The sequence below is a fragment of the Phyllostomus discolor genome, unplaced genomic scaffold, assembly GCF_004126475.2.
Source record: "Phyllostomus discolor isolate MPI-MPIP mPhyDis1 unplaced genomic scaffold, mPhyDis1.pri.v3 mPhyDis1_scaffold_7, whole genome shotgun sequence".
In the NCBI taxonomy this organism is placed as follows: Eukaryota; Metazoa; Chordata; class Mammalia; order Chiroptera; family Phyllostomidae; genus Phyllostomus; species Phyllostomus discolor.
The window spans coordinates 1-22,646 of record NW_023397546.1 but is presented as its reverse complement, the minus strand read 5'-3'; the positions used below and the strand labels follow the sequence as shown (position 1 = coordinate 22,646).

The 22,646-nt window shown below is 52.4% G+C and overlaps 3 gene segments (V, D, J or C); all 3 read left to right on the top strand.

Annotated features, from left to right (window-relative positions):
• LOC118498661 lies at window positions 1–8,183 on the top strand. The segment is given in 5 exon segments: window positions 1–119; window positions 231–533; window positions 5,858–5,871; window positions 6,218–6,231; window positions 8,003–8,183. Coding segments are annotated over 5 exon segments (570 nt in total).
• A 467-nt stretch (window positions 8,184–8,650) lies between these two features.
• Window positions 8,651–9,170, top strand: LOC114489321. The segment is given in 2 exon segments: window positions 8,651–8,711; window positions 8,800–9,170. Coding segments are annotated over 2 exon segments (426 nt in total).
• Window positions 9,171–17,566: 8,396 nt separating this feature from the next.
• LOC114489326 lies at window positions 17,567–18,113 on the top strand (the record flags this gene model as incomplete). The annotated part of the segment is given in 2 exon segments: window positions 17,567–17,709; window positions 17,796–18,113. Coding segments are annotated over 2 exon segments (367 nt in total), but the record flags the coding sequence as incomplete, so codon positions are not given.
• Between the last annotated feature and the right edge of the window lie 4,533 nt (window positions 18,114–22,646).

Here is a 22,646-nt window from a genome sequence, read left to right as displayed (position 1 = left end):
AGGGAGAGGTGTGGGGGAAGCTCTGCTTCACCTGTGGGGCCACAGAAGGCAGGACTCAGGGATGGACTCCACCATGGCCTGGTCCCCTCTCCTGCTTACCCTCCTGGCTCACTACACAGGTGACTGGATTAGGGGACATGGGAGGGACCTTGGGAGGACACCTGGGGGTCTTCTTCCTGCTCCTGTCTCTGGACCCAGAATCACCATCTCTGTGTGTCTCCCTCCTCCAGGGTCCTGGGCCCAGGCTGTGCTGACTCAGCCGCCCTCAGTGTCTGGGAACCTAGGACAGACCGTCACCATCTCCTGCACTGGAAGCAGCACCAACATTGGGGGTGGTTATAGTGTGAGCTGGCTCCAACAGGTCCCAGGAAAACCCCCTAAAATCGTCATCTATGATACTAGCGGTAGACCCTCGGGGATCCCCAACCGCTTCTCTGGCGCCAAGTCTGGCAGCTCAGCCACCCTGACCATCAGTGGGCTGCAGGCTGAGGATGAGGCCGACTATTACTGCTCATCATGGGACAAGAGTCTCAGTGCTCCCACAGTGCTGCAGGGCTGTGGGGAAGTGAGACAAAAACCTGCTGTCCCCTGCAGTGCAGGTCCCCGGTGCAGTCCCCACTCCTCTGAGAAGACAGCTGCTTTCTCAGTTTGCTTGGTCTGAACTCAGGTCTGAGACCCACCACAGGGGACTGTGACAGGAACATGTGTCCTATCCTTTGAACGCTGCCTCTGAGGCCTGTCTGTGGCAGCAACACATTGTGCAGTTTTCTCAAATGAGGGGAAGGTCCTGTGTGTCAGGGGGAGGCTGTGCTGGGAACAGAGCCCATGATGGATGGGTCAGCGGGAACCAGGGACACAGAACCTGTCTGTGTCCACCTCAGTACATATCAGGAAGGCCCAGAGTGGGCTGTCACCAACGTGGCCCCTCTTGGCCTCTACCCTGCCCATCACTCATGACAAATCCACCCTTTGTGGCCCATGATCCATTCCCAGGGTCAGGTCTGGTACCTCAAGGTCCCTGACCCTCACTGGCCTGAGAGCTGGGGACAAGGCTGCCTCTCACAGCCACCCTGTGACAGTGTCCTCTGTCCTCACACAGAGCTACAGGCCTGTGGGGCCTGAAACCAGGGAAGCCCGTTCTCACCTGCCCTGAGGGCATATCCTGGCATCTTCCACTCAGGACACCCGGCCTGCACTTCTGCTTCTAGTGCGGCCACCCTGGGCCAGGTTCTTCCAGGGAAGCCCCTGGGGAAAAGATTTGCCTCTCCCTATCCCTGCGCTGTCCTCACAGCACCTCAGGCAGCCCCTTCTTGGACCACAGGTCTCAGACAGAACAGGAAGTCAGCTCCCCATCAGCCTGGGACACAGAGTGGCTCTGCTCTGAAGCCCAGGCCCTGGAATGGGGGCACCATCTCTGGTCACTTCAGACCCAAACTCTGACTGAGCGTCCTGCGTCTCTGTCAGTGACCACTGACTTTTTTCCTGGATGTTTCAGAGCTGCCACCCTCTTGTTGGCCCTCACTGCGAACCCCTGTCCCTGTAGCTCCCAGGGAGAGGCCTGTGTCTCAGCTGCACTCGCCCCGCAGCACCTTGGGCTGTGGGTGACCTTTTGGGCTGGGGAATGACCATGTGCCTGTTCCCATCAGTGCTCCGATCCAAGCATGGATTTCTTGTTGTTTACCTGCATTGTTAATACCACCTGTGTGATGTTGAATGACAACGCAAGTGAAGTCACATTGGCCAGTTCCCGATCTTTGTGGGAATGTGTCCCTCCTACCTCAGTAGCTGAGAGCTGACTGTGGGGCTCAGTTGTGTGTGTGAGGAGGGAGTGTGAGTTCCTGCAGTGTAAATGTGCCTGCTGTTTACACTGTGTGTGCTTTCATGAGAAATTTATTTTAGACTTTGGTTAAAGGCTTCTTCTGAATCTATTGAGCTGTTTTGATTTTATCCTCTGATCTAGTAATATGATGTGCTCTGTGAGAGGGTCGATCAACTGAAACGTAAGTTGGACATTGGAGGGAATCAAATGTGATGCTGGTGCATCCACTTACTGGCCTGCTGTTGGATCTGCGTTAATACTGACGTGAGAACATTTGGATCATGTGTCACGTTATCATCTGTAATTGACCCTTTTCTGCCTTTGTTCTGTCCCGTGCAGGTGTCACTGTTACTCCTGCTCTTTGTGGGAATCCGGAAAGCTTCCACTTTTTCAAGGTTTGGAAAAATGTGCATGTAGCAGACACTTTTGAAAGATTCAGTTGTAACGTTTTTAGTGTTGTTTGCAAAAGTAATTTTATCTTTTACTTTTTTTTGAGTGGAATACTTCCATTATAATATGTTGTGTATTTTCTAATGAAAGTGTACTTTTTACTCAATTATTGAAATGTCTTTTTATCTTCCTAGGAAAATACATATTGTATCTCCTTTTAAAATATTTTTCATTATCATATTATCCTCATTTCATTTAAATTTTCTGCATTATCAATGTCTTCTCCAGAGCCCGTGGTTGCTCTGATCTGCCGCGTGGACGTGAACCCGATGTGCCACCTGGAGCGGCTGGTGGTGACGTCTCCTTCGTCTGCATTTGCGTTTATTACGATGGGGAGACGCTGTTCCTTATGTGTCCTTTCATTTTCTCTGTACACGGGAGAACTCTATTTCTCATGCTCGATTCTTTTTGTCTTTATCATTTGGTAAGCAGTCTGCCAATATTTTAATAAGAAAGTTAGAAAAGATTTTAAAAATCCACAAACCAATGGAATCTCACTGTAGCCCAAATAAGAGAGCTTTTTCTTCACACATGTACATGTCAACCTGAAGGTCAGTGTCACTCACACAACGCCCTACAATAAACTTTTATGGCTCAGGGATTCCACTGGGGCCCCAAGGAGCACCCCTGCCCCCTCCAGAGCCACCATATTGACAGCATCAGGGCCAGCCTGGGAAACACCAATCTGGGACATGAACTATAATACTGACATTGACCCTCATAGATGGAAACTGAGAGGGAAAATATGAAGAAACCGCCTCCGTGTGGACAGAAACATAAAGACTTTGTCCTCCATCAGTGCCCAGAGTCCCATAAGCTGCAGAGACTGCAGCGGGTCCCATGAGGTGCAGCCTCTAGTCTGGTGCTCGCCCCCATGAAGGGGCTGACCGAATTCTAGGGAGAGTAGGTCTTTGGGAGACGGAACTTGATATCCTGTACTCTAACACAGTGACCTTGCTGTCACCACCTCCCCTATCCCTGCTTGTCCTTTTCCTGCCTCTGGGATGCAGCTTGCAGCAGGGCCTCATCTGCCAAGTGCTGAATCCTCTACTCTGAAGGCTCTGCCCTAGAAGTAGGTGGATCCTTCCACCTGAGCTACTCCTCTTCAATGAAGAAGGTCCATCTTGACATAGGCCTGGGGTGTGAGTATTATGTACAAAATGCTCACTGCAGTGCAGCCCCTGCATCACTGAAGCAGTGGAACCACCTCCTCCAGGGCCAACACCCCCATGAAATCTGCACACGGTACCAGTCCGGGATAAATGGCCTCTGAGACCGCAGGCTCTGTGTCCTTGGGCACCGCCAGCGCAGGACCGTCCTTGCTGAAGTGACCAAACTGTTTGGATTCTTCTCAGAGCAGACAGTGTTTTGTTCAAAAACCAGTGAGAGAATTCATGATCTTTTTAAGCAGGGAGCACCTGCCTGACATAAGGGGAAAGATCCCTCCGGGTGCCTGGAGCAGGGAGGGCCTTAGGGAAGAGGGTTTCCTGGTCCTAAGTAACCATTCACTGAGAGGCCTGAGGGTCTGGGAGTGTGGGGACCGGGCAGTGCTGACACAGTAAAGCAGAGCTGCCCCCGGGGCACGGGAGCAAGGGGGACCCCCTGCATCCCACTGCGCAGACACTCGGCCCATCTGCACACACAGCACAGCCTCATGTCTGCCTGTTACTAAACTGACATGGTGAGTAAGAAAATACAGGAAACTTTTGTTTGAAATGTAAACAACTTTTAGGACACCGTAGACAAAATTTTGGCAAGAAACGTGACACAGATGAAGAGAAAACTGCAAACTTCAGAATATTGAGTCAATTTCTAAAACCAAGAGGCATTTTACATTCTGCACTGCGACTTGTGAAGCCCACCAAGGCCATTACCTTTTACCAGTTTCAACTAAATTAAATCAGATCTGCATAAAAACTGTACATGCATCCCATGAGTTAAAATATTTGCTGCGTTGCTGTCCTTTGAACATGTCACCGAGCTTTTTCCTGGAAAACCCCTTCTTAGGTCATTTCCCTGAGCAGCCCCTGTGAGCCCTTCAAACCGGATCACCTGTCCATCATCTGCCATGTGGGACAGGAAGCTCCCTGTGCATGCCCTGTGCTGCATCTTCACTGGGGGTGAAGCCAAAGTAATTTGTCATATAGGTACATGTTTGCCCCTCCCAAGATGAGACCCCTGGGAGTGAGATGCACCAGGAACCAGTACAGTGTCTCAGAGTCACTGTATCTGGGAACGAGACCCTGGATGTGTGAATAGAGTCAGTGGCCTGCTGAGCTACAGAAACCAGCGGGACTCTCAGTTTTGATCCAGGACACAAGTGGGCCCTGTGGCCAGCAGATGGCAGAGTGGGACTGCACGGTGGTCCCTGTACAGCTAGCTGCCCAGTGAGGACACATCACACAAAGGAACCTGAGCCCGGAGGCCGGGCTCTATGCTACATAACCTCAGCAGCTGTGTCTTTTCTTGGGTCTGGCCTATTCTCCTGAGCATTAACCTTCGTGTGGTCTCACCAGACGCTTCCTCCCAGGGCTCTTGCAAGGGGTGAAGGCAACCTCCATCTCCCTCTGTCTGGGATGTGAGTTGAGCTCCAGCACCAGGGCTCACGGAGGGGCTTGGCCAACCCTGGATGCTTCCCCAGCCCCACCCACAGGGGAAACCAGCACATCAGGCTGGCTCCCTGGAGAATGCCCCCAGACCTTGTCAGTGCCCTGGGTGACAAGCTCTGAGTGGGGACACATTTGCATGAGCAGCCCCTCGTCTGTGAGCAGGGAGGGGATAAGAGAGGCCTGGGCAGCCCAGCCCCAGCTCTGTGGCCTGAGAACGGTCTGTGCTCACCATGGCCTGGACCCCTCTGCTCCTTGCGATCCTCTCTCACTGTGCAGGTAGGGACGGGCCTCAGAGACCAACCCAGAGATAATGCACCCTGACCCTTCTGTTCACTACCATGTGTCTGTGTCTGCAGGTTCCCTCTCCCAGGCTGTGCTGACTCAGCCGCCCTCTCTCTCTGCATCTCTGGGAACCACAGCCAGACTCACCTGCATCCTGAGCAGAGACCTCAGTGTTGCTGGTAAAAACATGTACTGGTACCAGCAGAAGCCAGGGAGCGCTCCCCGGTTTTTCCTGTACTACTACTCAGACTCAGACAAGCAGCTGGGACCTGGGGTCCCCAGTCGAGTTTCCGGATCCAAAGACACCTCGGCCAACGCTGCACATTTGGTCATCTCGGGGCTGCAGCCTGAGGACGAGACCGACTATTATTGTGCTACACAATATGGCAGTGGGAGCAGCTTCAGTTACTCACAGTGGCTCAGATGAAGAGGAAGTGAGACAGAAACCCCTGGGCCCAGAGACCTTGTCTCTGAGGATCTTTTATTGAAAACTTCTGCCAAGGTGCCTTCAGGGGGCGCTCCTCACTAGGCCCCGTTCTTGAACAGGAATGAGTGACTTAGTCAGGGAGCCAGCACAAGGCATTCCAGGCTCTCACACCAGTGAGAGGGGATGGAGCCCACACAGGGTAGGAGTAAGGTAAGAAATTGACCCTGTGTCTGCAACTATAAAGTGTTTTCCTTGGCTGGTGTGGTGCAGGTGGTTGGAGTGCGGTCTCATAAAGGGTCGGGGTTTGTGCTCCCAGTCAGGGCAGATTCCTAGGTCGTGGGTTCAATCCCTGGTCAGGGCAGGTGCAGGAGGCAACAGGCCATCGTTTCTCTCTCCCATTGGTACTTCTCTCTCTCACCCCCTCGACCCCTCTCCCTCTGAAGTCAATAAGCACGTCCTCAGGTGAGGATGAAAAAAGGACAAAAGAAGAAAGAAAGTCATGTTCACCAGCAAACCTTACCCCTTAAAGTGACAATATTGTGTTGCTAATGACACGTCCACAGTGATACATCAACACTGACTTGGGTCATAGACACACGGTTCCCTCTGTCCCTGGAGCAGCCCACACAGGCGAAGGGACCCAGGTCCTGCAGACACGCACTGACCGGGCCCCGCACACCGCCCCTCCCCTCCTCTGCTCCGCTGCTGCTTCCCGCACCCCCTCCTCTCTCCCTCTCGCTCTGCAGGACTGAACTCCATCTCCACGTTAGTTTCCAGGAAAAAGGACAAGTTCTTGCTGGAGTTTCATTCCCCAGGGCTCTGTGTCTGGGGAGGATGGTGAACCTCGTAGACCAGCTTGAGTTCAAGTCCTAAGTGTTTCCTACTCTCATCTCCCAGGTGTGTTGTCCACTCTCCACCACCCACAGCCAGTCTCTGTAACATGACAATAGAATTGTTGCTTCTTTCAAAAGATGCAACCATCCACCTTTGAGTACTTGTGAGAGGGGACTCAAGAGTTGGAAAAGGTTAGTTTAAGGTAAATAGTTATAAAGCTAGTGAGTAATGCATATGTTAAAGCTTTTGTTTCAGAAACTACAGAGAAGGCCCATCCTGGCCCCTGGGAGAAACTGCCGACCTCCTGGGGCACTGCTGAGGACCACCGCCTGGGGACAAGGGGAGGCATGCGGGACACTGAGTTCCAGGGAGAGACAGAGGACCACCCGTCCCAGGGGACAGCTAACTGCCCAGGATAAGAATGTTGCAGTTTCTTTCACCTAATTCTCCTTGAATTTCAAAACCCCTCACCACACCTTGTTTATTCCCTGCTATAAAAACGTTGGCCTGGAAGGAAAACGTGAGAAGGGTCTTTCAGGGTGGGAACCCGCCCTCTTCTCAGGTCGCTGGCCATCTGAATAAAGCGCCCATAAATATTCAATCTCTGACTCTGGTTACTGGGTTTGGTAGTGACCGGCAGCAGGAGGTCTGCTGCCTTTTCCAGTTTCACTTGCACAGAGAAGCTGTTTGTGTGTTTATTGCTCATCCTGAGACGCACCGAGTCCCTGCACAGCGTCTGCCTCCACGTCACAGACACAGGCAGGGGGGCTGCATAGTCAGAACATGCGGACCTTCCTTCCTCCTCCTGAGAATACGTGTCTCCTAGGAACGTCAGACCTGCCGCAGTCGGTGGCTATAATGATGGAGCACAGTATTGGGGTCTGTAGGGCGTCAGAAGTCGCTCTTATGACAAGCACTGTCAGCCTGGGACCCTGCAGCGGGCAGAGTTAGGATGTTTGCTCATCTGCGAGGGTGCCTGTGAGGATTCACTGAATAAAAGGTTGTCTGGTCCAACAGCCCCTGGCCAGCCAGGGAAAGGACAGATGTCATGGGGTAGAGTGACAAGGGACTGTAAGAACATGACTACCTGTGACCGTAAGAACCGTGTTACCTTTTCTCTAACACATCTGAGTTTTAACCCACACCATGGGGTCACGTCGTTCCCCTCTCCGAGTCCCATTCAGGACAGCAGCCCACCCACCCTGTGCTTGTTCCTTCTGCTGCCATCTCCTGCCAGGCCCCCCCCCCCCAAATGTGCCCTTGCTGGTCTCTGTCCCAAGGTCTGCCCTAGGACTTCCCACAGAGCAAATCCCTAAGGTATGAGCATGATTGAATGAATGCAGCTCTGAGGACAGGTTAAAGGGCGGTAAAAATGTCCCAGCACGTGGGCCAAAGTTGCAGGCGGGTCCCACGTGGTTCCCAAGGACGCCCAGGTCCTGCCCCCTCCCCACAGCCCTTATTGTTTAGTTGCTCCATACAGATGAGCCCCATGGGTGTGCAGACTCCTCCCCACCCTGCTCTGCAAGGGTCAGCGTCCTGCTCCTTCTACGTCCTCCTCTGTGAAGGGCTCTGTCCCCTCAGTGAGCGGCTGGTCACACTCAGCACCCAGAGCAAGTTCCCTCCTCAGGGCCCTCCACGGGGACAGGTCCACTTCGCTCTCAGATCCAGGCCCTGTGGCCTCTGCTCCGCAGTGGTCCCCACGCTCTCCTCGGCAGGATTCTGTGGTACTTCCGCTGGACCACCGCCCATGGAGGAGGCCTGAATCAGTGATGCTCACACCAGAAGTGCCCCAGTGTGGTCCCTGCAGGGGTGACCCTCCTGTGTTGGAAAGAGGGAAGTCAAGTAAGCAGGGAAAGGTGAGGTGTTGGAGTGGCTTAAAGCGACCAGCAGGGGTCGCTGTGAGACTGTGCCTGGTCTGCTCTTACAGGGGGCAGCAGGGCTGGCCCTTTGCTTCCTGGGAGGACTGGGCAGGTGTGTCCTCTCTGGGAGTGCCTGAGTCCCCTGCATGTGGGCCTGTGTGTGGTTCCAGCAGAGGCTTCCCCCAGACCCACCCACAGGGGAAACCAGCAGAACAGGCTGGCTGTGCGGGCAAGGGCCACAGACCTGTCAGTGCCCCTTCGGGGACAAGCTCTGGGTGGGGACACATTTGCATGAGCAGCCCCTCGTCTGTGAGCAGGGAGGGGATAAGAGAGGCCTGGGCAGCCCAGCCCCAGCTCTGTGGCCTGAGAACAGTCTATGCTCACCATGGCCTGGACCCCTCTGCTCCTCGCGATCCTCTCTCACTGCGCAGGTAGGGACGGGCCTCGGAGACCAACCCAGAAAGACTGCACCCTGACCCTTCTGTTCACTACCATGTGTCTGTGTCTGTGTGTCTGCAGGTTCCCTCTCCCAGGCTGTGCTGACTCAGCCGCCCTCCCTCTCTGCATCTCCGGGAGCAACAGCCAGACTCACCTGCACCCTCAGCAGTGACATAAGTGTTGGTGGTAAAACTATGTACTGGTACCAGCAGAAGCCAGGGAGCCCTCCCCGGTATCTGCTGTACTACTACTCAGACTCAAACAAGCATCAGGGCTCCGGGGTCCCCAGCCGCTTCTCTGGATCCAAAGACGCCTCGGCCAATGCAGGGCTCCTGACCATCTCAGGGCTGCAGCCTGAGGACGAGGCCGACTATTACTGTGAGATTTGGCACAGTGATGCTCACCACAGTGACTCACACAGATGGGGAAGTGGGACAAAAACCTCAGCCTAACACAGTTTTGGTTCATGACAATTCAATGTTATAAAGTAACCTGTGTACATGCGAAGTCTACTTGGAAGTACCTTTGTTTCATTGTGAGGATACTCTCAATATTCTATTCTGTATTCCTTAAGTCTCAGAAACACAAAAGTGAACAAAAACAAATTATTCATTTTCACAGAAGTGTTGCCCTCCATCCGTGTGCAATACAACCAGAGTCTGAGGATCTTCCTTGTCCCTTGAAGTAAGGGAGCAGCCCTCCCTGCCTTTCTCCTTGGTCACAGCCCAGGACCATCCCAGCAGGGGCCAGTCCCTCACCACACGGATCTGCACCGGGAGGGCTCAGAGCAGAGACTGTCACCTTCCCACCCTGCCCTGAGCTCCGGGCAGGCTGAGGGCCAATGTGTCTCAGGGCCTGGAAACTCAGACGTGAGATGCTGGGTGAAGACTCAGGTGCAGGAGGAATTCCAGGGGCAGGCTCACCTGTGAGCCCTGCTGGGGCCCTGAGTTCAGTTGTGAAGTCGAGGATGGGGTGGTTAATGGGCAAAGGTAGGGCCTGGGAAGAGAAAATCTGTTTTTCTGTGTCCCAAGGTGGTGGGGGAGGCCCCACAGCAGCTGGGGAAATGCTGAGCCTTCTGCAGAGCACGTGGGAGAAGTGGGTCCGTGGATGAGGTGCTCTCACAGCTGCCACCACACAGAACCATGGGAACGTTTGTGAGTGGTTTTCCTGAGCCCACAGGCCCTGACTGTCCCCTCTCCTCTCAGATGTGATTGGAACTTTCCAGCACTCCAGGGTGTGGGCCAGGCTGTGGGCCAGCAGGAGCAGGACGTCCCCAGGGTGTGCCTGGCTCACTGCCCCTGGGAAACTCTTGTGAGCCCAGATCCACCATCCCTTCTCCTGCACAGGGAGCAGTGAACCTACTGGTCCTCAGGGCTTCCTGGCAGGTCTCTGACCTTGTGACCTAGGACAGAGGTCAGTGACCCTAGGGGCTCAGCATCTTCTCTGGCTCCTTGGTGGTGCTCACGACCTCCTTGCCCACCTCTGGGCTCCAGCCCAATCAGCAGTCTGATTATCACTGTCACAGGACTCAGTACAACCTAATGCCACCAGGGCTCCTGTTACCTGGGGAAAGGAGGGAAACATCTGCCCAGCTCTCCCCGGTGACCCAACACTGCCCTGTCCCTGACTGTGACCAACACTACGTTGCACCCGTGTGCCCCCTGATGGTGACTATGTGGGCCCTTGAGAAATGAACCTTGAGCCCATCCTGCATTAATAGCACTAAGTGAGAAGTGGGAGGCAGGGGAGTTGGGACTGAGTTGCCCTGGACTGTCCCTGGTGTGGTGACAGGAAAGGGCTCAGCGGGGAGCTGAGCGCCCACCCCCGCTGCCGCCCAGGAGCTCACGCATCTGGCCGCGGGCTTGTCTCTCACTCCACTGGATGGGCACCCGCTGGGGACAGTCTCTGCTTCACTGTGCCCAGGAAGGGGAGAGCAGCACACAGCTGGCCTTGCAGTCGGCTCCACCTTTGCTGGGGCCAGTGGCAACCGAACGTGCCCCCTGACCTGGTGCCGCTCCGAACAGGGGTCACTGGGTGAAAGACAGTAGATGGGACCCAGAGGACCCTAATGTGTTTTCCAAAATGTCCAGAACTCAGAAAAAAGCACCTGGCGTCTCACACAGACTCAGAGAAAAGACGCGCCGCTGACAGTAACACAGACATGAGACGGACGACGGTAATGACAGACGTGTTCAGGCGGCATCGTCAGGTACATTTGATGGGAAACTATGAGCATTAGGAAATGAGAGAAACTCGGAATCGAAACGGAAGTCACGAAAACAAAACAAATGGGGACTGTGGAACTGATAGAACAATAGTTGAAATAAAAAGAGAAAATTATCTACAGGGAATCAAGATCAGGTAATACTTTGTGTATTTGTTTGTTTACTTACTTATTTACTTATTTATTTTACTTTTTGACAGAAAAGAAGGGCCTATATTGATAATTCCTTCTGTAGTTCCCACCACCATGAGTAAGCTAGAGGACGTCAGCAGGGGGCGCTGTGGGTCTTCTCAGAGCTTCAAGGCCTGAAACAAACTCAATGGTTCTAGTTGAATGGCCCTGACCCATGGTCACTTGTGTGAGTTAGCGGGGACAGCAGGTGCTTCCTCTCAAGGGACAGACTCAGAGCTCACAGATTCCTCCTGAGAATGAGGGTTCAAACCGGACTGAGGATTGTGAATAGGATGGTGCTGTGAGCTCATATTTGCATGACGTCCCACCAATGGAGGACACACCCCTCACCCAGGGAGCTGAGGAGGAGATAAAGGGATACCCATAGAGCAGCCCCAGCCTGAGGCCAGGGGACCTTGGACAGTGTCCACCATGACTTGGACTCCTGTCCTCCTGGTGCTTCCCTCACCCTGTGCCCTGTTCCTCGCCCACCTCACCCACGCCAGAGACCACTGCTGGGGCCCGGGGGTGTGGAACCTGTCAAACATGCCCCGGAAAGTGGAATCCATCTATGGCGCAGTCCAGGAGGAGCTGTAACTGCTCAGTTAGAACGAAGGGCTGGAGCCCAACACATTTCCTGCAGAAGGGCCCTGTCCAGCGGTGTTCCCCCAGGAATCAGGGGAAACCGTCCTTTTGCTTACTAGCAAAGTTTGCTTTTCAGGAAATATTTTATTGCAGTGTATGTATTGCATTTAAAATATAAGGTTTGGGGAAGCATTATTCTTCCCAAAAGTGGGCCATTAAATTGGGTACTCGAAGATCTGGAAATCACAACCCCCATTACTTCAAAGGGTGTTGTTATTTAAAAATATCATCTTGCAGGTGTAATTAGTTACTATGAGGCCATGTGAGGTAGGGTGGCCTCCTAGTCGGGCATGACTGGTGTCCATGGAAGACCACAGTGATGACAGGGACAGCGAAGGAGATTGCCGTGTGAAGGCGCAGGCAGGGGCTGGAGCTGTGCAGCTGCAGGCTGAGGAACCCTGGACACGTCAGGAAAACCTCCGTTAGCTGTGGAGGCTCGTGGAAGGGTCCCCTGCAGGTGTCAGAGGGACAGGTGCCTGCCATCCAGGATGCAGACTTCTAGCTTCCAGGGGCATGAGACAGCATGTTCCTGTGAATGTGAGCCACTGAGCAGTGGCCCATTTTCGTGGCATCTCCAGGAAACCAGAGCATCGAACAATTACCTTCACCGTGTTCCCCAGCGTGCACACGTTACAGAACCTCCATTCGCAATTTTCCCAAACGATCATCAAATTTGTGCTCACATCTTTACCTTTCATCAATTACTCTTTCATTGAAGCTTAACTTCTCCTGTCTCACACCTACACAAACATATAACAATTGCTACTATTATTTTGATCGTAGGAAGTAATGCAAATTGTGGCCATTGTATCGGTCCCACTGTTTGCTAGTGTCCTTATGTGGAGACCATCGTGGCGTTATCAGCACCCTCCGTCATCGGTCTGTGTTCTGTGAGGTAAGGGGCGACGCCTCCCACTCTCAGGGGGAAGCCTGGGGAAGTCTGTCTGGGTGCGAGGCGCTGGCAGGGGAAGCAGGACGAGAGTTTGCTGGCTGAGCCCGGGGAGAGGAGAGACCGAGGAGGGGAAGCGCTGCCCAGCACAAGCCCTGCGGGGCCTTCGTGTGTGGGAGGCCAGAGCCCCCCCGACTTCACTCTGCACAGGGAGCTTCTGGGGCCTGGGCAGCGCGGATTCTGAATCGGCGGGTCTGCAGTGGGGATGAAAGCTCCCTTCTCCAAAAATATCTACATACATGTTTAAAAATCATTAAAGTGACCGGATTGGTATCAAGTAGGAAGGGAAGGCAAAGGTAGTTAGAAACCGAGGAGAAGTCTGGACGAGGAGAATCAAGTGTCTGATGAAAGAAGAAACCCGGGCTCTATTCATAAAGCCCCCAAAACAGAGCGCTGTCAACCTGGGAGAGGGCCCACGTCACTTGGAGAACACGAGCAAGCACAGAAGGACACTCACCACAGACCTCCCCGTACCTGCTCTGTGAGTCCCGAGAGCCGAGTAGTGAGGGCCCCGCGGCAGGTGACAAACCTGCCTTCGTGAGCAGCCTGGGCGGTGGCCACATGGCCGAACTGTCCGTGTTCTCAGCTCCTGTGTGTCTGTATCACGTGCAGCTCATGCAGGAGGCGCCATTGCCCGGAGTTTCCTTATAAAGTGGGGTGAAGTCTGGGTGATTCTAGGTGAAGGGGCCCGAACAGAAAACAGACTGGAAGGAGGAAGCAGGCAGCCCCTGAGGGGGGCCTGGCTCTGTAGCTGGGCAGGGAGTGGGCGGAGGACAAGGCGGTCATGAGGACAGGGCCTCAGTCAGTCACCTGCTGCCTGGTCACGGGCGTGATGGGCCCGGTCAGGGCGGCGGGGGCTCTGAGGTTTTCTGGTGAGCGGTCTTTGTGGGCTCTCAGCTGGGAAACTAGGCATGTGGTGACTGGTGTCTGTGCTCACTGGGCCCCTGGGGAGCCTCAGGTGAGGCCCAGCCCAGGCCCACCCCTCCCAGGTGTGAACCAGGACACTGGGGGGCACACAGGGCCTTGGGAGGGTTTCATTGGCCAGAGGATGGAGTGAATTTGCATAAAGAACCCTTTCTACTGTGTCTCAGGGGATAAGAGTGACCAGCTGGGTGTCAGGCTCAGCAGAGCACTGGGGCATCCCCACTATGGCCTGGACCCCACTCTCCCTCCTCATCTTCCTCCTTCACTGCACAGGTCAGGATGTCCTGACACCCCACCTCCCTGGACTCCCTCTCCCCACACGCTGAAAATGTCCTTCTGTCTCATTGTTCCTCCAGGACATAATGGGTGTCTGTGTTTCTGCAGGTTCCTTCCCCCAGCCTGTGCTGACTCAGCCGCCGTCCCTCTCTGTGTCTCCGGGAGCAATAGCTGCCCTCACCTGCACCCTGAGCAGTGGCTTTGTTGTTGGTTCCTACTATATATTCTGGTTCCAGCAGAAGCCAGGGAGCCCTCCCCGGTACCTCCTGGATTATAAATCAGACTCAGAGAAGCACCAGGGCTCCGGGGTCCCCAGCCGCTTCTCTGGATCCAAAGACGCCTCAGCCAATGCAGGGCTCCTGACCATCTCTGGGCTGCAGCCTGAGGACGAGGCCGACTATTACTGTATGACTGGGTCCAGCAGTGCTCCTCACGGTGACACACACAGATGGGGAAGTAGGACAAAAACCTCAGCCTAGCAGAGTTTTGGTTCAAGCAAATGAACATTTAAAAACAACTCCTCTATTTGCAAACTTACTTGAAAGTGTCTCCAGGGTTACAGTGGGTCTAGTCTGTATTCTTTAGTCCATGTTTCTGAAGTCTCAGGAAAACAGAACCAACACAGAATAAACTATTCATGATGTCACTGAAGTGTTACCTGTTTCCCAAATGTAATATAAACAGAGCATTTGACACTGATGTTTCTCTCTTGAAATAAGGAGAGAGCACTTTTTTCCCAGATCCTGGGAACCCTCCCAGTGGGGTACTGTCCACCACAGCAGGGACTCTGCTGTCCTGGAGGGCAGAGCACTGACCTTGTCCTTCCTCCCAGACTCCTGAGTGCAAGGCTGGCTGCAAAGCATTGTGTGGCACTGACGAGGTGCTAGGAGGTGAGATGCTTGGCACAGACTCAGGCCCAGTAGGAATTCCATGCACAGAGCTGGCCTGGAGCCTTTTCTGAGTCCCTAAGCCTCCAGCTGAATCTTGCAAGAGGGTTATCCAAGGGGCCACTAGTGGCTTGTGGCCCAGAGATATCTGTTTGGGTCACAATAGGGTCAGAATGCTCTGCTAGTGCCGGGGAAATGCTGAGCCTGCTCCAGGCATGGGGGTGAAGTGGGTCCATGGATGAGCTGTTCTCACAGCTGCCACCACTCAGGACCATGGGGACACCTATTAGTGGGGTTTCCTGAGCCCACAGACATTGGCTATGTCCCCCTGTCCTCTTGTACCCCACTGGACTGTGTCAACAGTCCAGAGTGGGGGCTGGGCTCTGGGGCAGCAGGAGCGGGTGCTCCCCACTCTGTTCCTGAGTCACACCCTTCCAGCCCCCATAAAGCTCTTGTTGAGTCCAGATCTGATGTGACCTTCTCCTGAACATATGTCAGCAAACTCACTGAGCGTTGCCATGGTAATGGTCCCAAAATCTCAAGTCAGATCAGCTACTCTACTTTGGCCCCTGGGACAAGGTCCCTGAGAGTCATCCCTCTTCACCAGCTCCTACTTGGTGCTCACAGCCTCTTTGACCACCTGTGAGGACCAGCCTGATGAGGAGGCTGATTAGCACAGTCACAGGACTTCATAACCCCCCGGCCACAAAGAGCTCCCATGCCACATGGACGTGAAGTGAACATTTGCCCTCCCCTCTCTGGTGACCCGTCACTGTCCTGTCCCTGATTGTGACCAACACTTGTTCAGGTTTTGGCTTCTGTTATCACTTGCGCTGTGAACTCACCGACCTCACGGCCCCACCCCTGTCTGTCTGTATGGGTGCAACATAAATGTTCCATTTGCTACGTGGTTTCCTAATGCAAACAGGATCACTGTGGACCCAGTTTTGGAGATTCCAGTGGCATGACAACAAAAACAGGGTTCCCACACCTGTGATCTGGCTGCCCTGGGGCCTCGGCTCCCAGGCAGGGACCCAGAGACCTCAGAGTGTTAGGAAACACTATGTCGTCTGTCATGGCCACACTGGAGAAACGATTCACTCGTTATTGCAAATTAGATTTGAACACGTTTGCCTTTTCGTATTTCAGATTACATCACCTTAATCAAAATCCCTGGACTAATTGATCTATAAACAATGTGCAGTTCATTTTGGATCTGCAGTCATCTCGACACTGGATGTAGAATCACAAGCGAGTGATGCCGTGCCCTGTGTGTCTGCTGTGATGTCTGACAGAATGAGAGATGCGTCTGTCTACTTTCCTGTTTGCCGTGAAAGCTCTTTCAGTTCTTTATCGTTCTTATTTCAAAGTTCAAAAACACAAATCTGGGCACAGGTAGACTTTAAAAAAATTTTAGTAAACATTTAAATGGGAAATAATAGCGAACACACAGTTTGAAAGAAGACAGAGGAGAAAGAAACATTCCCCAACAAACGTTGCGAAACCATGTTTTCCTGTTACTCTAACCAGACAAAAATGCTCACCCATGATGCCAGCCACTCAGGGGTGGACTGAATTTGAACTTCATCACTCAGTAAAGAGACTGAATGAAGTGGCACAAGGCAGAGCTAGTGTGCTCCCCTGTGCCCCCTGATGGAGACTGTGGGGACCATGAAGAGCACAGCCTTGATCCCCACCTGCATTAACAGCACTGAATAAGGGGGTACAGGGCAAGGTGAAGGGAGAGGAGGTACCACTGCAGGTGTCCCCCCCTTTCCTGGTGTTAGGGGGCCAACGAGTCCAGTGGGGAGTGAGTGCCCACCCCACTGAGCACAGAAACTCCCCTCAGCCCTGTGCTTCTCTCCCTGAGGTCAGCAGGGACCAGCAGTGGGTGTGTCTGTCACCCTGCTTGAAGGGAACCAGCAGGTGACAGTCACTGCCTCACTGTCCCCAGGAAGGCGTCAGAGCACACAGCAGTGGAATCAGGGCTCCACCCTGTGGGGCCAGTGGGAGCTGAACACCCACCCCCTGACCTTCTGTGCTGCAGCTCCCCAGGAGGGGGGCCTGAGGGAAGACAGAGGAGACGGGACTCAGGGGCTCCTCCTGTGACCCCCCAAAGTCCTGGATCCAGTAAAACCCCACCTGATTTTTCAAGAAGCAGGAAATAAAAGCTTGAGGAGAAATGAGAGTGACCTGACACAGACACTGAGAGGACTGTGACGAGGAGACACAGTGACAGACATCAGTCTGGCAGTGACCCTGAAATCCCTCTGAAGGGCAACAGTGAGCGTTCTTGGTACAAATGGAAAAGGAGAAAACTCAGAATTTAAATACAGGTCACGAGAACAAATCAAGTGGGAATTATAGAACTGAAAACACAAAATGTAAAATTAAAAAAGAAAACTGTGCAAGAAATCAGGAATAGGTGAACTGCTTTCATTTATTTGTTTGTTTATTTATCCATTCAAAAAGGGCACCATCTTTCTGCAGTCCCCACCTCCCTGAATGTTCCCCAAAGAACATCACCAGGGGGCGCTGTGGGTCTTCTCAGAGGTGCATGGCTGAAACCCAATCAAATGGGTCCATTAGAAAGGGTCCTTTGCCCACTTGCGTGGCCTGAGTTAGACCTGACCGACAGCAGGGACTTCCTCTCAACGGTCAGACTGAAAGCTCATACAACCACTGTGTTCTGCTCACAGGAAAGCTAAAAACTCTCCTGAGGACCCAGAATTCGATGGTGTTGTGTGATCATATTTGCATAATGACCCACCAAACACACCCCTCCCCCAGGGAGCTGAGGAGGAGATAAAGGGACACCCAGAGAGCAGTGCCAGCCTGAGGCCAGGGACTTTGGAAAGTGTCCACCATGGCCTGGACTCCTGTCCTCCTGCTCCCCCTCCTCACCCTCTGCCCAGGTCCGGGGATGCTTTAGAGACTGCCCTTTGAGGGGGTCCCTCTGCCTTTATTCTTCATTCCTGACATGTGTCTGTTTTCATTTCAGGGTCCAGGTCTCAGGCTGTGGTGACTCAGGAGCCCTCCCTGACTGTGTCCCCAGGAGGGACAGTCACTCTCACCTGTGCCTCGAGCAGTGGAGCTGTCACCAGCAGTAACTATCCATACTGGATCCAGCAGAAGTCTGGCCAAGTCCCCGTGACACTGATCTATCATACAAACAGTAAACACTCCTGGACCCCTGCCCGGTTCTCAGGTTCCCTCCTCGGGGGCAAAGCTGCCCTGACCCTGTCTGGGGCCCAGCCTGAGGACGAGGCCGAGTACTACTGTGTTCTGTGGTACAGTGGCCATCACCACAGTGACACATGTAGGGGGGAAGTGAGACAAAAACCCAGGGCTCAGTGCACCCTCTGATTCTGCCATCCCCCGTCTAGTGCTCATAGAGGCTGGTCTCACAGGTGGCGACTCAGGAGGGTTATTCTCTACGGTCCCAGGGGGTGCAATCGGATCCACATTTCTAAGCCATGACAGGATTTAACCCACCATTTTGTGAAGACAAAGTCCTCTTTAAAATAGGAGCCAATGTCACCCACAATTTCACAGGGAATGCGCAGGACAGCAAAGGAAAGGTCATTCCCACTAGGGCACACACACACACACACACACACACACACACACACACACAAACACACAGTCAGGTCTGAGGGTGGCTTGGCCGGCATTTAACACCCAAGACAACTTCACAATCTGGTACAAAGAAGCAGAAGAGGCAGAGCCCCTGGGAAATGGAGCTGGAGCCCCCGTCCCAGAGGAGGCTCCTTGTTCGTCTTCCTTCTCCAGCCTCTGTGGTGCTTGAGGGCAGGAACGCCTGACCTTTGTTCTGGGTCAAAGCAACTGCCTGCTCCAGACAGCTGTTTGCACAGCTGACGGGGGAGCAGACAGCCTGAGTACACGGCTCACCATTCAAGACGTTCCTTAGAACTGGACCCACGGTGTGCAGCTAAAGAATAACTTTGCTTATTTTCACTGTAGAAATTTCTTTGTTGGGTCATTATTACCAATAGAAATACTTCTCTTCTATCCATGACATTAATTCCTCCCATATCTCATGAAACCCACTGCCTTCACTGCATAATTGGACACAATGTGGCTTTCTGCATGAAACTATGCCCCAGGCTTGCAATGATTTTTCATCCCAAATAAATGCTTGTAGCCTGTCACATTGGCTTTTAGTTTTCAGGTTAACATCAGTGATACTATAGAGCTAGGATTTATGAAGAGAAATCTTAGAGTGAAACATAATAGAAACATAATAAAAACATAGCCCACATCTTGAGAAGGACATGGGTTTGGAACACATGGGCATACGAAAGTGATGTCTGCTACCCCTGCCAGGTAAAGATCTGGACCAGGTGCTCAGTGAAGGGGCGGGGCATCCAGAATGGGAGGTGGAAGAAGAGGACAGTGAGCATCCTTATAGCCAGTGTCCAGCTCTAGTAGCTGAGCCTGTGGTTCTTCACAGGCAAGGCATCTCGAAATCCCACCTCCCTCAGGAAAACAGGCTAAATGGTGTTCCTGAGGACGTCTTACTGGGACTTTCGGCAGAGGTTGGAGGCTCCAAACAGAGCCAGCGACGACACCAGTGGATGCAGGGGTGTCCTGCCGTGAGCTCTTTCAGAACTGCTCCTGCCTTCCCCAGTGGCCAAGAGTTATCCCCCAGTAGGTCTAAGCTGACACTGTTTCTGGATGTGCAGTAGGGTGAAGGGTTGCTAGTGTCTCTCGTAACAACAATGCTAGGAAATGGGAGAGGGTGTTGGACTAGTATTTAACCCCAAAGGGTCCAGATGTCAGTTTCTGTTTAGCCCCCAGGGTCCACGTGTGCTCGTTCACAGGCTGCAGACGGGCAATGGGAGGGAGGATATGGGACCCAATGCGAACCGGCACCAAAACCTTGAATGAGATACCAAAGATTTTCCCTTAATTACTGTAGAGAGGGTATGTAGAAGAGATTTATCATCAGAGAGTGGCCTCACCACATGTGTATGTGTGAAGTACAACTGATAATTATGCAAAAAACACAATAAAGTGAGGACAAACTCTAGCAGCAGTCAGGGGAACCTGCGTGCCTCTGGAGAGTATAGATGGGAACTTGCTTGTGGCCACCGGGAGTGGGACAGGGAGGTGTGGGGACTGTGGACATACTGTGTGCAGAGCATTGAGAAGAACAGCGTCATCGGAATTTGAGAGGCATGTGTGTCTCACAGTCAGGAATGAGGCACAGGTGGGGCCTCCATTATGGAGTGAGAGACTGTGCTGTGACCATACACAGTGGATCAGAATCACAGTATTGGGGAGTCCTGTCATAGACATGGGGATGCAGTCAGTGACCTGCTGAGCTGCAGGCACCAGCTGGGCTCCAAGGCCTTCAGGGAACTTGGATGTGTGTCCTGCCAACACCAGGGGGCGCTGTGGGACTTTGCTGTGGTCCCTGCACAGCTGCTCAGGGAGGAGCTTCAGGTCCCCTGAGCCTGGCCCCGGATGTGCTGATGATTCCTTGAGGTCTGACATTTGCACACAGCAGAGTGTTCCCTTTCTCCTGAGAAATCTCAGGAGAAACGACTCCTGGATTCGTTGAGGAACTTCCAGATTCCCAGGAACAGGCGGGAGCCCTGTCCCTTTAAGGGCCTGACTGTCAGGCTCTTAACCTTTACCAGCACCAGTTTAATAACAAAAATCTTAATTATTTAAAGGCTTTAAAAAATATATCAGTTTCTTGGCATCTAGAGCCTATGAGGCAACCCTCAGCTCCATCAAGTATGAAAAACACAAGGACATTTCCAGAAAGCTCTGGTTTTTCTTCCAGGTCAACACTGGAGGCATTTTCACACAAGTTGATTATGACTCGGTGTGGAATGAGGCCGTTACATTGAAAAGGAGAAACAGTATACACAAAAGAGATGCTTATAGTAAAGGTGTCGTTTTCAGTCTTTAGAATGCACATAATTTTAAGATTAGACTGAAAAAGATTAAAGGGGAAAGCATCACAAATATAAAATATAGACAAAGGAGGAAAGAATAAAGTATCAGAATAGCACTGAAGGGACATGACAGGCCGGAGAGGAGAGCAGGAGGACACGTCCTCTCTGACAGCATTGAGTACAGAGACCGAGAGGGACGCAGCCCGCCAGTACCTGGGCAGCGGGGGTGGGAATCGAACAGCAGTGTCTCCAGCACACACCAGCAACACAATGCCATCAAATAAGTGTAGATCCCATAGACTTTCTGTCAGTGTGAACCAGCAGAGTGCGGTGAAGGTTTTGAGCCTCAAACTTGGATTAAATGTTTCTATATGTGAAATGCCATCACACAAGCAGAAGAAGCAAGAGGACATGTCAAGAAAACCTGAAGTATCTGGCGACACAAACACAGTGAATGCCTCATGCATGTAGGCACCTGGAAGTGATCGGTTATCTAGAGACAATAATGTCTTAGTCCCAGCCCCATGGAGAAACCCACTCATTCCCTGTTCCTGGTAGTGACATCCCGAAGGTCCCAGGGCCAAATCAGGATGCCCTCCAGAAGTGCGGGGTGTAGTCCAGGGGCTGGTGGGCCCTGGATCAGAGGCCAGCAGGTGGCACTGTGGGGCTGGTCCTGCCAAGACAAGGTTAGGAAAAGGCCAAGGTGAATGGGATCAAACTGAGACTGACTAAAACAATTAATATCCAGCACTCATTGAAATATACATGGGACCAGTGTTAATTACTTATTCAATGTATAACATAGTGAAGATACCAGGTTGTGGGGAACCGCCCTGCCTGATTTCAGAAGCTGCAATCCCATGTGGCTAAGGTTGATTAAGGGACCTTGGGACCATAAGTTTATGTCCTACAAGCTTTTGTCTCTTTGGGACCATTAAGGACACAAAGCTTATCTCCCTGGCACGGGGGCTCTCTCTGCCCTCTTTTACTTCACCCTGCTTGGCCCCAGGCCAATGACTGTGTAGACAATGACGGGTCAGATTCCTCAAAGGACGTAAGATTTAGACAGGCATGGTCAGGAAGGGGTCCTCAGGGAAGGACTTGTGGGCCTGTAAAAAAGGGGGTGATGGACCCTCACCCCTTGCCTTTCACATAGCCTGTGTCCTCATTCTGTCTTCAAGAAGTCTCCCAGTCTCTTGGCTTACTTCCTCTGACCCACTTAAGCTGGAAGCAATGCCTGAGGTGAGTGGCACTCTGTGTTGGAAAGCCTGGGTTTTCTGGGGAGATCAGGCCTGAGAAGGAATGCATAAAATCCCATGAAACCTACTTTGCTAATACCCTCAATTGAAATAAGGGTCCAAACATAGAAGGAGTTTCCCCAAAGTTATGGCCCTGTAGCTATTTGACCCTGACTCAAAATAAGCTCACATATTTCTTTGAATGTTATCTATTGTTTGATTATTACTGCCTGACAATGACTGATGAGCATTACATAGAGGCCCTGTATTTCTGTGCAATTAAACCCAATAAAAGCCCATTGAGGAACTGGCTCCTGCTCCTTCTCCTTCAGAGATCAGCCACCTTTCCTCCCCAAGCAGATCATGTCTTGGCAGACTTATTCTCATCCGCAGTGGACAGGGGTGCTCTGCAGGCAAACCTTCCCGACACCAGGTCATAGGGAAAGTTTAGCCAAAATTATATGCATAAAAATATACTAATGTCTGCTGAAAAAAAGCAAAGACATTGAAAGACTATTTTTTGTGCCTTGGAGAAACAGTGATTAATTTCTAACAAGGGAGGAATCACAGTAAAAAATAAAACTGTCCTGAAATAGGGCTTATGCTGCCGTGGCACAGTCACTGTTCTGGGCCAGACCCAAATACAGGGAAGATGACATGAAGGAAAGCAGCAACACGGTGCTG